Source organism: Galeopterus variegatus, unplaced genomic scaffold, assembly GCF_000696425.1.
Source record: "Galeopterus variegatus unplaced genomic scaffold, G_variegatus-3.0.2 Scaffold1437, whole genome shotgun sequence".
NCBI lineage: Eukaryota > Metazoa > Chordata > Mammalia > Dermoptera > Cynocephalidae > Galeopterus > Galeopterus variegatus.
The window spans coordinates 59,907-75,122 of record NW_007727548.1 but is presented as its reverse complement, the minus strand read 5'-3'; the positions used below and the strand labels follow the sequence as shown (position 1 = coordinate 75,122).

Sequence of the window (15,216 nt, the reverse complement as noted above, 5' to 3'; positions counted from 1 at the left end):
TGGAGACCCTTGCCTCAGAAGATGCTGTGATCCTAGGAGAGGGGGTTGGGGGGGCAGACAGCCGCCCTGGGGGTCCCTCCAGAGGGTATGAAAATGAGGCAAGCTCCAGACACCTCAGGGACCGTCACCAGACATGGCATTGGGGGATGGAGAGCGTGTGGCTTCCAGATGCATCAGACATGGGGAGGTTGGCCAGGTAGGGGCATGGGGCGACTGTGCACCCTGCTTGGGCCTCTGTCAGTCAGCCACGGTGCAGCCTCCCCGTCCCCGATTCTGTTCCGGGAGCTGTACCTGCCGCCCATGCACCCCCTCCTCTCCAGCCCTCAGGGCTCCCTGTGGAAAAGTGGGGGGACAGCTGAAGCCCCAGCACTGAGCCCCCCTGGGGCCGACTAAGCAGGAGGGCTTGCGGTGGGAGAGAAGCATCTAGGGCACCAACCTGCACCCGGGTGGTGGCTGGGCAGGTCCTCCTGCAGTTCCCAAGGGCTCATGGAAGGGTCTGGTTGCACCCCCTGGGCCTCCCGGAGCACACGGTGGGGGCTGGAGGGAAGCACCGACTGGTGTGGATGCGGAGACCCCAGGAGGTCAGTGGCAGAGCCCAGATTCAGTCCCGTCTGTTCGGTGCTCAACCTGGGCACTGTCAGCCTGTGCCAGCCATAGGGAGAGTAACTCAGTCTCCAGAGGAGTTCTCCCAGTCCATGGGTTATCGCCCACCTTCCACTGTGGGCAGTCTCGCAAATGGACAGGGAGGGGCTTTGCAGGTGCCCCTGGAGACCCGGGATGAGGATCCTGTCCCCTGGTCCCATGGGGGCCTTACAGGGAGGGTCCCGGCCCATCAGCCCTGTCTCCCCTGCCCTGTGGGTCCGGGGCCCTGCTGACTCTCCCCCTCCCCCGCAGTCTTCCACCTGTCCCATAAGGTCACCAGCGTGGTCCCCGAGAGTGCGCTGCTCATCGTCCTGGGCCTGGTGCTGGGCGGCATCGTCTGGGCAGCTGACCACATCGCCTCCTTCACGCTCACGCCCACCGTCTTCTTCTTCTACCTGCTGCCGCCCATCGTGCTGGACGCCGGCTACTTCATGCCCAACCGGCTCTTCTTCGGCAACCTGGGCACCATCCTGCTGTACGCCGTCATCGGCACCATATGGAACGCGGCCACCACTGGCCTGTCCCTCTACGGCGTCTTCCTCAGCGGCCTGATGGGTGAGTGCACGCTCTGCCCCTGCGGGCTCTGCAGTGGGCTGTGGACTGCCCCGTGTGACAAAAGTCAGGGTGCGGGACACAGACCGAAGCGGGGTGAGTGTTGGGTGGTGAGAAACTCACTGGGGGTGCACTTAAACACCCCCTGCACGTTCGAAGCAAGGGTTAGATCGTAAGTAGCCAGTCCCTGAGCATCTGGACAGGCAGTCTAGGCCGAGCGCGTGTCCTGCTGCGGCTGGATTCCCTTCCCACCAGGTTGGCCGGTGGGTGGGGCGTGTGGGAGGTGGGGTCAGCCACCAAGGTCCCCGGGACAGAGAGGAGGATCCTGGCACCAGAGCTCCATGATCGCAAAGCCAAACACATTCCAGTGACACCCGTGCGTTTGGGCTTCTCTTCCACCACATCTCATGCCGCTGCTGCCTGCACAGCTACAGCGCTTCGGGCACACTCTGCCCCTGGGAGCTAGGCCAGTCTGATTGTGGCTGGTGGCTCGCCCGATGCCTCACACAGATGCGCTCAGCACTGCGCAGCCCCCAATGCTACTCACGGGGATGGACCCCAAACCACAATTTTCCACCGGGCTCAAAGGAGAGCATTGCACAGCCCCCACCACATGAATCTTGACCTTGACCCCCTAGTGACCGAGGAAAAGCATCGAGAAGGAAGGACCCTGATTGGAGGAATCCCCTCGGGACCTTGATCTCAACCTGGGGAGCTCCCGCGAGCCCCTGCCAACCTGCACCAACCACCAGGCCCTCCCCAGAGAAACCCACCAGGGGCAAGCTCCTGGCCACCGCGCAGAGCATGGACCACAGCTCAGGCGCCTGCTCGCATGTGGTGTCACTAGTTGCATGGGTGATGCCACAGGTGGTGGGGACATGCCACGATGACACGGCTCCTCAAAGGTCATACTCACCATCCCCTGGCAGCCCGTGACACCTGTGAGTTCCTGCCATGGATGACCCTGTGTTGCTCTGAGGGTGGCATGGAGAAGCTGAGAACCGATCTGGCTGGCAGCAGCAGCTCCTTCCAAAGTCCGGCATGTTCTGCAGTGTGGTGGCCACAAGCCTGCACAGTGGAGCTGAGAGCATCCTTACAGCCGTCCCCCCTGGCCCCGGTCCGAGATGGTGCTGGCCTCCACAGATCGCAGGGCACAGCTGGCTGGGTTCCGACTGACCCAGTCCTCCAACTGCCTTATGCGTCCTTTAGCGGCACTGCGTCTGTCAAGCGCAAGGCAGGGCCGCTCCCCCAGGGACAGAGACGCTGAAGCCTGGCTCAGCCCTGAAACCCAGCGGTCAAGGCAGGCCATCAGCTGAGGTCACGCAGCAGAGCACGCCCATTGCCAGCAAGCCTGTCTTGTCCCGGGAGCCCGATGGGGCTGGGCTCACCCCACCACAGAGGGTCAGCCTGGCCAGGCCGCAGGCAGGCAGCGGTCATCCAGGCAGGTGTTTGGGTAGCACAGGCCCGCAGGTGGGTGAAGCCACAGGTCTCCGAGGTGAAGAGAGGCCAGAACACACAGCCTGGCAGCCGTGAGCCCCATGTCGGTCCACTAGACTCACTGGCAGGGTCGGTGATGGACTGTCCAGACCGAGGCGAGAAAGGCCGCTGCCTGCAAGTTCGAGTTCAGCAGACGCAGGACGCTTCGAGGCTGCCCTTGCTGCTCAGAGTCCACTGATTTCCGGAATGTACCACCGGGTCTGCCAGGTCCAGTGAGAGGCAGTGGGAGACCATAGCGTTTAAAGACTGACCTCGAAGGGGACTGCGTCCAGAAGGCCTGGTAGAGCTTGCATGACTTCCACTGTGAGACGGTTTGGGGACGGAAAGCCTGGTGTGAGGGTCCCACTCCAAATTGAACCTTTAATGCATCGGAAGCTGGCACTCACAGCATCCACGGCTGTTTCAGCTGCAGTGAGCTGGCTCGGGGCTGCAAGGATTAGCAGCTCCCAGGAAACTCGGGCCGAGTCCTGCAGAGATGACCATCCCCTCCCGTGGTCCCCTGCCCTCTCCCAGGGGACCATTCACTGTTACAGGCACAAACCTCCATGAGCTGTGGCCCTGGACAGCGGGCAGGTTCTGCCCCAGCCCGGGACTTAGAGCAGGAGCCCCGGCCCCTGGGGGTTGTCTTGAGGCCACAGCTGTCACCTGGGCTCCTAGGGTCTACTTGGGTACCCTGGGCTGGGGACAGGGCTCAATGCTCTCCTCATAGCCAGGAAGGCAGCAGGAAGCCCCCCTCCCCCTGTCCTCTGAGCTTCCGGGAGCTGAAAGCAGGCAGGACGGGGCCCCACAGGGGCCCGTACACGTGACCACATGCAATCACATGCTGTCCCTGAAGGTCAACAGAGGCCGTCGCAGGGAAACGGCAGGCTCTGCATACGGCCTGTTCGAAGTCTGAAACCTGCGATGAATGGGAACCATCGGGAAGGACCGCAGGGAGCAAGGGGCCCAGGAGGCCACCAAGCAGGGCAGGAGGGAGGGCGCGGCCGGGGGCGGGGTCTACAAGCTGACCTGTGTCTTCCCAGGCCCCCCGCACTGCCCACCCCCACACACCACACGCCGTGCGCCCTTGCCCATCTCGGCCCCTTCTCGGCCAGCAGCCCCCGGTGGCCTGTCCTGCTCCTGCGAGGCCTGCCCCACCCCTCCTCCTCCGAGTCTGGGTGGGACGTCACTTCCCAGGAGCCCCCCAGGAGGAGGCCCCTCGCCCTGCACACATGAGCCATCTGCAGCCACACACGAGGGCAGGTGGACCCTGGACTGGGACCCCTGGGGAGGGGCTCTGGCTCTCTTCAGGCTGTGCTGTGCAGGGCTGGGCCCCTCATCTGCCTGTGGAGGGTGGGCTGGCCAGACAGGGCAGGCCCCCCTTGGGCACAACCACCCTTCCTTGAATGGCTGTGGGGGCCAGGGAAGGGAAGCAGGCACTCGGACCCAGGGCCGCGCCGGCAAGCCCAGCTGGAGCAGCGAGAGCTCTCCCCTGGGGGCGCGGGCCTGGCCTCGCTCCTCTCTGGGTCCTGGGTGATGCCTCGGGGCCTTCCCTGCAACCCGGCCCCAGCACTCCCCCTTCCCCTGGGCAGCGCCAGCACCAGGTCCTGCCGGGCCCAGCGGCCTCCCCGTGTCCCGTTGTCCTGCAGGCGAGCTGCAGATCGGGCTGCTGGACTTCCTCCTGTTTGGCAGTCTGATCGCTGCCGTGGACCCGGTGGCCGTGCTGGCCGTGTTTGAGGAGGTCCATGTCAACGAAGTCCTGTTCATCATCGTCTTCGGAGAGTCGCTGCTGAATGATGCTGTCACTGTGGTGAGTGGGCGAGGGGCAGGGCTCCTGAGGCGGGCTGCAGAGCGGACACGCAGCCACCGTGTGGCAAAACCAGAGGGCCCCGGGGCACCGCCCGTGTCCCTGGGGCTGGAACACAGAGAGAGGAGTCCGTTGCCCGCAAGTGGCCTTCCCGTCATGGCATTGCCACGGCCACTTAGGAGACCCCGCATCAGTTAGCACGGCGGCCTTCAGACCCGCTGCAGGCTGAGGGCCTCCTGCGTCTGGCGGTCCCTGCTCAAGCTCCTCTCCAGTGGTGTCCCCGCATCTGCCCCCCGCCCCGACTGGGGATGGCGGTTTCATTAGACTTCTTTCCTCCTTCCTGGCACAATTCTTAGACCTGCCTACTTCGCACCTCTAGGGCCGATGCTGTCACTGTTGAAATCCCGTGTTCCCCTTCCCTAGGACAGGGGTCTTTAATTCTGGACCAACACTTGTTGCCACCACCCCTGATTTCCTAAAAAATAGACAAATAAGCAAGCAACGAAATCTCATGGGGGCTGCCGTAACAAAGACCCACAGACGGGGCGCCTGAAACACAGACCGCTGTCCCCTCACAGCCCTGGAGGCGCATGTCCAAAGTCTGGGCTGGTTCCTCTTGAGGCCCCTCCAGGGTGCGCAGCCAGCATCTTCGTCCTGTGTCCTTGCACTGTCGTCCCTCTGTGCACGTTCATGTCCTCATGTCCTCTTCTTAGGACACCAGTCACAGCAGAGTAGGGCCTTTCCCTTCCTCACCTCTTCAAAGGCCCCGTCCCCAAACACGGTCACGTTCTGAGGTCCCAGGGTTAGGACATCAACACGTGAATTTTGCAGGGCACAGTGCAGCCCGTGACTGGAGTTAAGGGAGGAAAGTTGAGCGGTGTCCGGAGCTCCCGCCGATGCTGTGCGTTTTCTGTGGGGGGCGGTGTCCTGGGAGCTCATCCGGTCCCGTGGGCGGGTGCAGAGGCCCGAAAGTTGAGCGGTGTCCGGAGCTCCCGCCGATGCTGTGGGTTTTCTGTGGGGGGCGGTGTCCTGGGAGCTCATCCGGTCCCGTGGGCGGGTGCAGAGGCCCCGAGTCCACATCCGCTCCACATAAAGTGAATGGAAGAGTCACGGGATGTGGGACTTCACAGTGGCCACGGGCAAGTTTCAAAACCCGTCCCCAAACTGGGGCTCACCCCTCGTGGACATGGGTCATTAGATCACTTGGTGGACCCGCACAGTCCCCTTAGTGACAATCACAGGGGTGCGGGCTCTGGGCCAGGCCCGGCACTTCCCTCCATCTCCACCCCCCAGGACTCTGCAGACACAGCAGGACACAGCAGGACACAGCCGCCCAAAGAGCCTGTGGCTGGTTTTCTCCTCCCCTGGAAGGACCTGCGGCTTCCCTAAGAAATTCTCCAGTTTCTCGTGTTCCTTTAGGGTTTAGGACAGTGAAAAACCCCAAGGACGTGCTGCACCAGATCCCTTCCATTACGTAGCAGACAGGATGTGCTCAGAGGGACTTGAGGGTTCATTTGAGGCTTAATCAGGAGCACAGCGACAGCTCCTGCGTAGTGGTTTCCTGTGTGAGGTCCAGTCTCCTCCCAAGCACGTTTCATAAGGATGCGCGGCCCCGCTGAGGGCCCTGCCAGGACTCAGTGACCATGACACCCCACCTGTGAACTGAAGACTGCTGTGCGTGCCCTTTATAAGCGCTTCACCCGCCCAGCCTTTTGGGCATCCCCTCTCCCCTTGCCCAGATCCGCGAGCACAGAGGCGGGTTTCCCACGAGGGAGCTGAGCTGCCCAGGAAGCCCCTCGCAGGCCCCTGCTCGGCAAGAGCCAGGCTCAGAAAACACGGCCGTCTCCACACACTCTGGTGCAGGAGAAGGTTTCTGGGCTTTTTATCTCAACATCTTGATGAGATAAGGTTGAAACATCAACACGCAAAGACTGCAAGGGTGCGATCTCACAATCTAGAGGCCACATGGTGGCAAAGTCACTGAAAGTGACACTCTGGTGTGTCTTGGTAAATGACATTGAGCATGAAAACGTGGCAGGTTATACCTTTGTGGTTGCCCCTGTTTTGCTAAGAGTAGGAAGAGGCCAGCTTTGCTCCTGAAGCTTCTAGCCCCTTCCGGAATGTTCTCCTGTCTCACGTGTCCCCCTGCTGGCTCCTCTTTGGCGTTGTCCTGTCCGTCACTATTGCCCTGTAGTGATTCTCCTTCCAACAGTCTTCAGTGGCCACAGGCTCCACACTCGGACCAAGTCCTGTGAGGCCCGGGCCGCAATGGGTGGAGGTCTGACCGGGTGTCTGGCTTGTCTCTCTGTCTGCTCAGGTGCTGTACAACGTATTTGAATCCTTTGTGACACTGGGCAGTGACAACGTGACTGGCGTGGACTGTGTGAAAGGCATAGGTATGTGCTCGCAGGGCCTACCCAGCCCATCCGCAGGGGTCTGCCAGGGGCATGCAGGCGGCCGCATCGACTCTAGAACTTGGATGATCGTTGGGCCTCTGCTGCTCCTGGGACCCACGTCCCACAAAGGACAAGGGGTTTCCTCCCAGAGTCGCCATGATGGGCCCTTCTGCACACAGTCCCTACACAGAGCACTTCACAAACATGATTGGACGTGGACCGTGGGGGCCTGTGCGTCTCACCGGGCAGGGATGAGGCCAGCAGACAGTGTCCCAGCCCCAGGCTGTTCGTCGCGGTGGTGCTCCCATGGCGGGTGGGGTCCTGGGGGCCATGGGACAGTCCTCTCCCCGTGTTCCCAGCACAGTCTGGCTCTGAGAGCAGAGACTCGACCTCTCCTTTCCTGAGGTTGTGGTGCCCCCGAGGGGGAGGTCCCTGGCCGGCCCTGCCCACGCTGTGGGCCACAAAGGGCCATTCATCGCCGCAGCCACGTCCTGTCCTGCAGTGTCCTTCTTCGTGGTGAGCCTGGGGGGCACGCTGGTGGGCATCGTCTTCGCCTTCCTGCTCTCGCTGGTGACCCGCTTCACCAAGCACGTGCGCATCATCGAGCCCGGCTTTGTCTTTGTCATCTCCTACCTGTCCTACCTGACGTCCGAGATGCTGTCCCTGTCGGCCATCCTGGCGTAAGTCCCCTGTTCTCCCAGGCATGGGCTGCTTGGGGTGCCAGGGTGAGCAGACGGGGCAGGCGGGCTGCCGCAGCGGCGGAGCACAACCTTTCAGAGCATTTTCCAGCCACCTCCGCTTGGCCCTTCCCCAAGCTGGGTGGAAATTCATCGTGGGTGAAGAATTTGATTTATTCCATTTTTAAATAAGGAGTTGGCGTTTCCACAGAACGTTCCCTGGGCTGGCTGCGGCGCCTGCTCTGAGAGATGGGGGAGGGGCCTCATGGGCGAGGCCTCAAGAAATGTTTCCAGAAACACTGTGTCAGCTGTCCTTGTCCGCAGCTGCCTGTGCTCTAAGGCAGGCGGCAGTGAGCCGCCCGAGCATCCCACCAGACTGCACAGCCCGGCCTGTGACAGCTGCCGCTGGCCCCACAGCCCACTCGCGGTCCAGACCATGCGAGCGTCATAGACAGATGCATGGGACCCCTGCATCCAGGGCACTAGGCCCGCTGGGAGCCGGGACAGCAGAACGGACCCTGCTCGGGGCACTGATCTGGAGGAGGCACGGAGTTCACATGGCGAGGGGCTAGCCAGTGGGGAGGACGTGCGTTCCGGATGCAGAGGGCCACCATGCCTCCAGGGGACCAGCAAGGGATGGGCAGGGGGCCTCGGGCTGGCCCCCTGGGTCCACCCTGCCTGTGCCCCACCCTGAGGTGCCCTCCCCACTCTACAGCATCACCTTCTGCGGCATCTGCTGCCAGAAGTACGTGACGGCCAACATCTCGGAGCAGTCGGCCACCACAGTGCGCTACACCATGAAGATGCTGGCCAGTGGGGCTGAGACCATCATCTTCATGTTCCTGGGCATCTCGGCCGTGGACCCGCTCATCTGGACGTGGAACACAGCCTTCGTGCTCCTCACGCTGGTCTTCATCTCCGTGTACCGGGCCATCGGTGAGGCGGGGCATGGGCTGTGGCCATGAGGACCAGGGACGTCCCCCAGGAAAGACTGAGGGGTGGTGCTGCAGGAGGGCAGAGGAGGGCACCAGACGGTGGGGCCTGGGGCCAGGGTGGACGTTTCTGGAACCCAGAAAGAGCCCACTTGGCTTCCTCCGACTCACTCTGGATGTGACCCAGGCAAGGGTCAGTAAGGCAGGAGCTGGAAGTCCTGCAGGCAGCCACTCGAGGGCTCTGGGGAGAAACACCCTGCCCTGGGGTGGGTCCTGGCCTTGCTGCTGCCTGTAACCCCCACATGGGGGCTTGTGATTGTGAAAAATGCCATTGGGAAGCTAGACACCTGTCACCACCTGCCCACATGTGCCTGTGCAGAGCGTGGTGTGGAGATACCTTGACCGCGGGGGCTGCTTAGGTCCTGGCGTGTGTGGGACCTGTGGCCTGAGAGGCTGGAGAAAGGCTTCCAGCTGGATGAGACTGAGGGACATGGTGTGGGGAGACTGTGCTCAGGAGGGTGCCGGCCCTCAGCACCATGCACCTGGCCAGCACGCACCGTCCTGGGGACGGCTGGAGGACGGGTTGTGGCTGGTGGGGCTGAGCACTGGCCGCTCTGCAGGCGTCGTCCTCCAGACGTGGATCCTGAACCGGTACCGCATGGTGCAGCTGGAGATCATCGACCAGGTGGTCATGTCCTACGGTGGCCTGCGTGGGGCTGTGGCCTATGCGCTCGTGGTGCTGCTGGACCAGGAAAAGGTGAAGGAGAAGAACCTGTTTGTCAGCACCACCATCATCGTCGTCTTCTTCACGGTCATCTTCCAGGTGCGCCCGGCACCTGTGCCACCCCCACCCCCACGTGGCCCCACCATGCGGATCCCGCTCACGGCCTGCCACGGCATGAGCCACCTGGCACTTTAGGACAAGATTTCCAGGCTCCAGACCCTAATTGGATTTTACAATTTTAGTAACTAGGAGCAGTTTGTAGGTTTTCACGTGGCCCCACAGGGGACATAGCACAATTTGTCCTAAATGTCCCTCCTGCTGTCGCTGGTGTACAAAGCCCTGTTGGTGTGTCCTTGGCACCAGCCAGACATGCAGGGACGTGCCCCACTTTGCCTCTGCTTTTAGCGAATCAAAGGAGCAAACTGCTGGGGCGTCGGCATGACCGCTGGCGGGCAGGGCCACTTGGGACCCTGGGGCCACCCCAGTGGGTGTAGGTGGTTCAGGGTGCATGTTCTGACCTTTGCATCGTGGGGCTCCATGGGCCCCAGTGGGACATGGGGTCCTGCCGTGGCCGCCAGGGTCAGAAAGACCCCACCTTGTAGGGCCTGACCATCAAGCCACTGGTGCAATGGCTGAAGGTGAAGAGGAGTGAGCAGCGGGAGCCCAGGCTCAACGAGAAGCTGCACGGCCGGGTAGGCACAGCATACAGGGCCGGGTGGGCGCGGGCCGGTGTCAGGAGCTGGCCGCCCCAGGGCACTGACCTCCTCTCCTCCAAAAGGCTTTTGACCACATCCTCTCTGCCATTGAGGACATCTCGGGACAAATCGGACACAATTATCTCAGAGATAAGTACGTGGCTGGAGTGAAACTGGGAAACTGTGGGGTGCTTGTCTCAGCTGTGCTCCCCCCCTTAGCCAATGACCCCTGGGCTGTGGGGCTGCAGGGTGTGCACAGGGCCACCAGCAGGTGCTGGGAATGTCACACAGCCCAGCTTCTAGAGGAATCCTCCATTCAAAACAGCTAAATTGTCTGGGTTCCGGGCTTGGTCCTGATACTTGGGGGGCACCGGGTCAGGGCCCCTGTGTCTTCAAGGCCAGGCCACAGGGGCTGGCACATGGAAAAGAAAAGTAAACTCCAGCAGTGGGCAGGGAGCACTGAGTGAGCCAGTCATGTCCCCCTGGGCTTCCTGGGCGCAGAGACGCCCTTTTACTGTGGCCCAGTGAATTCTACATTATTAAAGCATGCAGGAATTGGAAACACGGAAAACAGATAATTTCCTCCATATTATTAACAGACAAAGATGTGGTAGTGTCAGTCAACATTTAAATTACTTTGTCCGTGAAACTGAAGCAGTCTATTTATATTTTATTATAAATAATGTTTATAATTAACATTTAAAATTATAGTAACCTAATAACTAAAGCACTTAAGAACTCCCGCTCCTGTCTTGTGCAATGACCGTCTGTGTCCGATGAGGAAGTCACGGCCGTGTGATTATGAAACTGAAGCAGTCTATTTATATTTTATTATAAATAATGTTTATAATTAACATTTAAAATTATAGTAACCTAATAACTAAAGCACTTAAGAATTCCCGCTCCTGTCTTGTGCAATGACCGTCTGTGTCCGATGAGGAAGTCACGGCCGTGTGATTCTCACCAAGTGGAACCGCAGGTTCTTGGGATTCTGTCCTGAAGGGCTCAGAGACCCGCCTCCTGGGGGGTCTCAGAATGCACAGCCTAAGTTAGCTTCAGCTTCTCGGTGAGGCTGAAAATGAACCCAAGCAAAGCGACCCGTCATTGCACTTCCCGGCTCCGTGGGGGGACGAGGCCACCAGCTGGGTGCACTCGGTAGAGAAGGAGCCTTGTCCGCTCCCAGGTGCGATTGCACGAGAGGGTCTCACAGTCCTGTACCCGAGGGCCAGGTCTGGCCGCTCCATCCATCTCCAGGAAGGACAGAAGCCCCTGCCCCGTGCCCCAGAAGTGCCCCTTCAAGTGTGACCAGCCCACGTCCCCTTCTGACCTGAATACCCAGTGAACATACTAACTGCTGGACTAAGAAAACCTGCTCTGGTCGGCTCGTTCCCTCTAAGTCTAAGAGCTCAGAGATTCGCCCTCCCCGGCCTTTCCTTCTGTGCAGTTCGAATGTGCCTCCCCACTGCAGCCAGAGCCCTGTGTCCCGAGACCCCGGCCCTGTCCTCTGCACCTTCTGGAGGATTAGGGGTCACTGGAGAAACTGTTTAGACAGCTATATGTACATTCGAATGACAACGGCCACTAAATAGGAAAACAGCACAGAGTGGCGGGACAGCAGGAGGCGGTGCGGTGAAGTCGTTTCTCTCATTTTAACACCCATCTTTAGGGCTGTCACAGTAGGTAACACTCAGGGGAGAGAAAGGGATGCTCCTGCAGGTCGTGGCTGACTCCTGGGGGACTCCTGATCTCTGCGTGGGGGGGACCCCACCCCGCCCTCTTCCCCCTGGACCCAGGCCTCGCCAGGGGCTGACATTGTGTCCGCTTGTCCCCCCAGGTGGTCCAATTTCGACAGGAAATTCCTCAGCAAAATCCTTATGAGAAGGTCAGCTCAAAAGTCTCGTGATCGGATTCTGAATGTTTTCCATGAGCTGAATCTGAAAGACGCCATCAGCTATGTGGCGGAGGTACCAGCACGTCCACTTGTCTTTGTTGGGGCTGGGGGCTGAAGCAAGACACGGACATCGGACGTGGACGCCAATGCGGTCCAGGGCGTGGGCGGGTGGGGCAGCGGGGGCCCTGCACCCCAGCATACCCCTGAGGCGGTGCTGGCAGCTCCTGATGATGGAGGCTCACTGGTCCTCCGATACCTGGGAATGGGTTATACTCCCTATCACTTGGGGAAACTGAGGCACAGCGCCCCAATGACTCCATCAGACACAGTGTGAGGCTGGCGGGTCTGCGGGCTGGGCAGGCCCTCTGACCCTGAGCTCCCATGTTTTCCTCTTGAGATAGGAGAGGATGGGGAGTAGGCTGGGAGCACGCGCAGGCACAAGTGCACATGCACACAGCACACACGTGTGCACACAAAGGGGAGCAGGGGGACATCTCCCTGGTCCATGGACACGCTGTGGGCAGGGCTGTCCTGCGTCCTCAGTACCCCTGCCTTCTTCAGGGAAATGGGTCTGCCCCTAAGTCTCTGAGACTGCCAGGGCCAGGCCGTCCCCACCCGGCCCCACGGCCACAGCGGTGTCCAGAGTAGGTCCACTGTGGCAGGTGGTCCTCAGCCTTAGACACCTGCTCAGGCCTGCCCCAAGGAGCTCTGGCCCAGTGGCCCGGCCAGGGGAGTCTCATGGGGCCCTGAGGAAGGGGGAAGGGGGCTGGCTGGTGGCCCAGCTGCTGGGTCTCCACTTCTCTGTAGCAGCTTACAGCTCCTTCCCTGAGTGGCGGAGCCTGGTGAGCCGGGCACCCTGGGTCCTGCAGTGGGTCTCTGCTCCGCAGAGGGAGGAGGCGGTCTGTGCAAACCCCACGGACCTTCACACAGAGGGCCAGTTGCAGGCCTGGAAACTTCTGTCCGTTCAGAGAAAAACAATTCCCGTCTCCACTGGGGCTTGCGCAGCCCAAACGCTTAGCCCGGCCACTCGGTGCCTTCCCTGTGGGCGGGGGCCTCGGGGCCACTCTGCGTCTGGTGAAGAGGCCGTTTCCTCCTTGCAGGGGGAACGCCGCGGGTCCCTGGCCTTCATCCGCTCCCCGAGCACCGACAACATGGTCAACGTGGACTTCAGCACACCACGGCCATCCGTGGTGGAGGCCTCTGTCTCCTACCTCCTGTACGCGTCCACCTTCGCCCCGTTTCCCCGGAGGAGGCCCCTTCCCAGGCGTCTCTCACCACCACCCGGGAGCCTACAGATGGGCAGGCGTCTTCCCTGACCAGCACCTTCCCCAGGCCCTTGGGGGAGCTGAGAGTCATAAATAGGACCAGTGGGGCTCCCACCCTGGATGCCAGGGGGAGGCATGGAGTGAGGGAGGGGCACGAATCCACCTGTATGAGGCAGCAAGACGGAAGGGAGGGACGGAGGGAGGGCAGGCAGCAGTCGGGGCTCAGGCCGGTCTCTCTGACCCGGCCACGGGATGCCTGCACTGCTCCTGGATTTCAAGCCTGCTGCCCATGCTGGCCCTGGCTCCACACCTTATGGCCAGTTCCTGTCCAGGTGCTGGGGACAGACAGTGGGCACGGGTCTCCCCATCCCCTGTTTCACAGCCAGGGCTTCGGAGGGGGCGGGTCAAGAGGGGGCCAAAAGGGGACAACCTTAAACAGGAGGCCAGGAAGGCCTGGGGAGAAGAACCAGCCAGGAGTCCAGGTGTCCTGGTGTACAGGTGCCTACGCCCAGGGCAGATGCCGACCAGAAGGAGGGCCGGGGGCGGGAGACTCCACTGAGCAGCTTCCATGGGCTCAGCGTGGTCCCCCCACAGGAGGGAGAACGTCAGTGCAGTGTGTCTGGACATGCAGTCCCTGCAGCAGAGGCGGCGGAGCATCCGCGACACCGAGGACATGGTCACCCACCACACGCTGCAGCAGTACCTGTACAAGCCACGGCAGGAGGTGGGCCATGCAGGGCAGGGGCCCGCCCAGAGCCCCTCCTGTCCACTGGGGGTGGGGGTCTGCCCAGAGCCCTTCCTTGCACAGTATGGGTGGGGGTCCACATGGCACCCTTCCCAGAGCCCGTCCTCCTGCCTCCTCTCCTGTGTTCAGCTCGGAATGGGGGCTGGAGGACGTGAGGTTCGGGTGACCGGGGCCCACGTGTCCCCGCCCGCCGTGACTGCCCCTGTGGCTTCTGCCCCCAGTATAAATACCTGTACAGTCGGCACGGGTTAGCTGCGAACGAGGACGAGAAGCAGGACAAGGAGATCTTCCACAGGACCATGCGGAAGCGCCTGGAGTCCTTCAAGTCGGCCAAGCTGGGCGTCAACCAGAACAAGAAGGCGGCCAAGCTGTACAGGAGGGAGCGCGCGCAGAAGCGGGTGAGGCGGCGGCCGGGCGCGTGGCAGGTGGCGGCGGGGCGGCGCGTGTCCGCGTGTGTAAGTGGCTTCTGCTTGTCCGCAGAGGAACAGCAGCATCCCCAACGGGAAGCTGCCCACGGAGAGCCTGGCGCACAGCTTCCCCCTCGGCGACAAAGGTGCGGCGGGGGCGCGGCTGTCCTCCGGGGACCCTCCCCTCGCACTTGTCCTCCTCGTGCTGGCGGACAGCACCTCAGAGACGCTCCATGGCCCCTTGTCCCATGTCCTCACCATGACTGGGCCACAAGAGAGCTGCCCCTCCCAGCAAGGGTCCCGCCACCCACCACAGAACGCCGGGCATGGCTGAGTGAGCTGAGGAGCTGCCCGGGGCGACTCTGCCAGCCTGCCCCCGCGCGGCCGTCCTCGGGGCTGCCCAGATGCTGCTGGGTCAGGGTGGCCACAGTGACAGCCCCTCAGGGTGCACTTGGAGCAGGTGGGGGGCGTTGGAGCCAGCCTGTTTCCCTTGCGTATCCCCCAAAACCAGATTTAGAACTTTCAGACCCCGAGGAAGCCCCCAACTACGACGCTGAGGAGACCAATGGCGGGATCGAGTTCCTGGCAAACGTCACCAAGGACACAGCGTCGGACTCCCCCACGGGTGAGCGGTGGGGACGGTGACCCTCGGCAGGGTGGGGGGAGTCGCCTGCTGCGCGTGGGTGGGGGGCCTCTGACCTGACAGGCACGTGACCCTGACCTTCCGGGCGACCCTGCAGGTGGCAGCCACAGCGCCAGGTGCCGGCGGGGCAGCAGCTCCCTCGCGCCCTCCCCCGCCGCTCTGACCGGCCCTGTCCTTTCTCCTAGGGATTGACAACCCTGTCTTTTCTCCGGACGAGGACCCCACCCCGAGCATCCTGGCCCGGGCGCCGCCCTGGCTGTGTCCCGGGGAGGCCGTGGTGCCCTCGCAGCGGGCCCGCGTGCAGATCCCCCACTCTCCCGGCCACCTCCGCCGCCTGGCGCCCTTCCGCCTCAGCAGCTCGTCG

The 15,216-nt window shown here is 62.0% G+C and overlaps 1 protein-coding gene across 1 annotated transcript in view; it reads left to right on the top strand.

The window, feature by feature from the left end:
• Nucleotides 1–204: 204 nt before the first annotated feature.
• SLC9A3 (solute carrier family 9, subfamily A (NHE3, cation proton antiporter 3), member 3) overlaps nt 205–15,216 on the top strand; it is a 17,043-nt gene continuing 2,031 nt past the window's right edge. The window contains exons 1-15 of the mRNA XM_008576982.1: nt 205–343; nt 895–1,197; nt 4,320–4,480; nt 6,795–6,873; nt 7,376–7,553; nt 8,266–8,486; nt 9,103–9,305; nt 9,809–9,898; nt 9,985–10,055; nt 11,736–11,865; nt 12,893–13,008; nt 13,652–13,781; nt 14,024–14,200; nt 14,283–14,355; nt 14,721–14,834. Coding sequence (XP_008575204.1) covers nt 205–343; nt 895–1,197; nt 4,320–4,480; nt 6,795–6,873; nt 7,376–7,553; nt 8,266–8,486; nt 9,103–9,305; nt 9,809–9,898; nt 9,985–10,055; nt 11,736–11,865; nt 12,893–13,008; nt 13,652–13,781; nt 14,024–14,200; nt 14,283–14,355; nt 14,721–14,834 — 2,185 coding nt within the window. The remainder of the gene's footprint in view (nt 344–894; nt 1,198–4,319; nt 4,481–6,794; nt 6,874–7,375; nt 7,554–8,265; nt 8,487–9,102; nt 9,306–9,808; nt 9,899–9,984; nt 10,056–11,735; nt 11,866–12,892; nt 13,009–13,651; nt 13,782–14,023; nt 14,201–14,282; nt 14,356–14,720; nt 14,835–15,216) is intronic.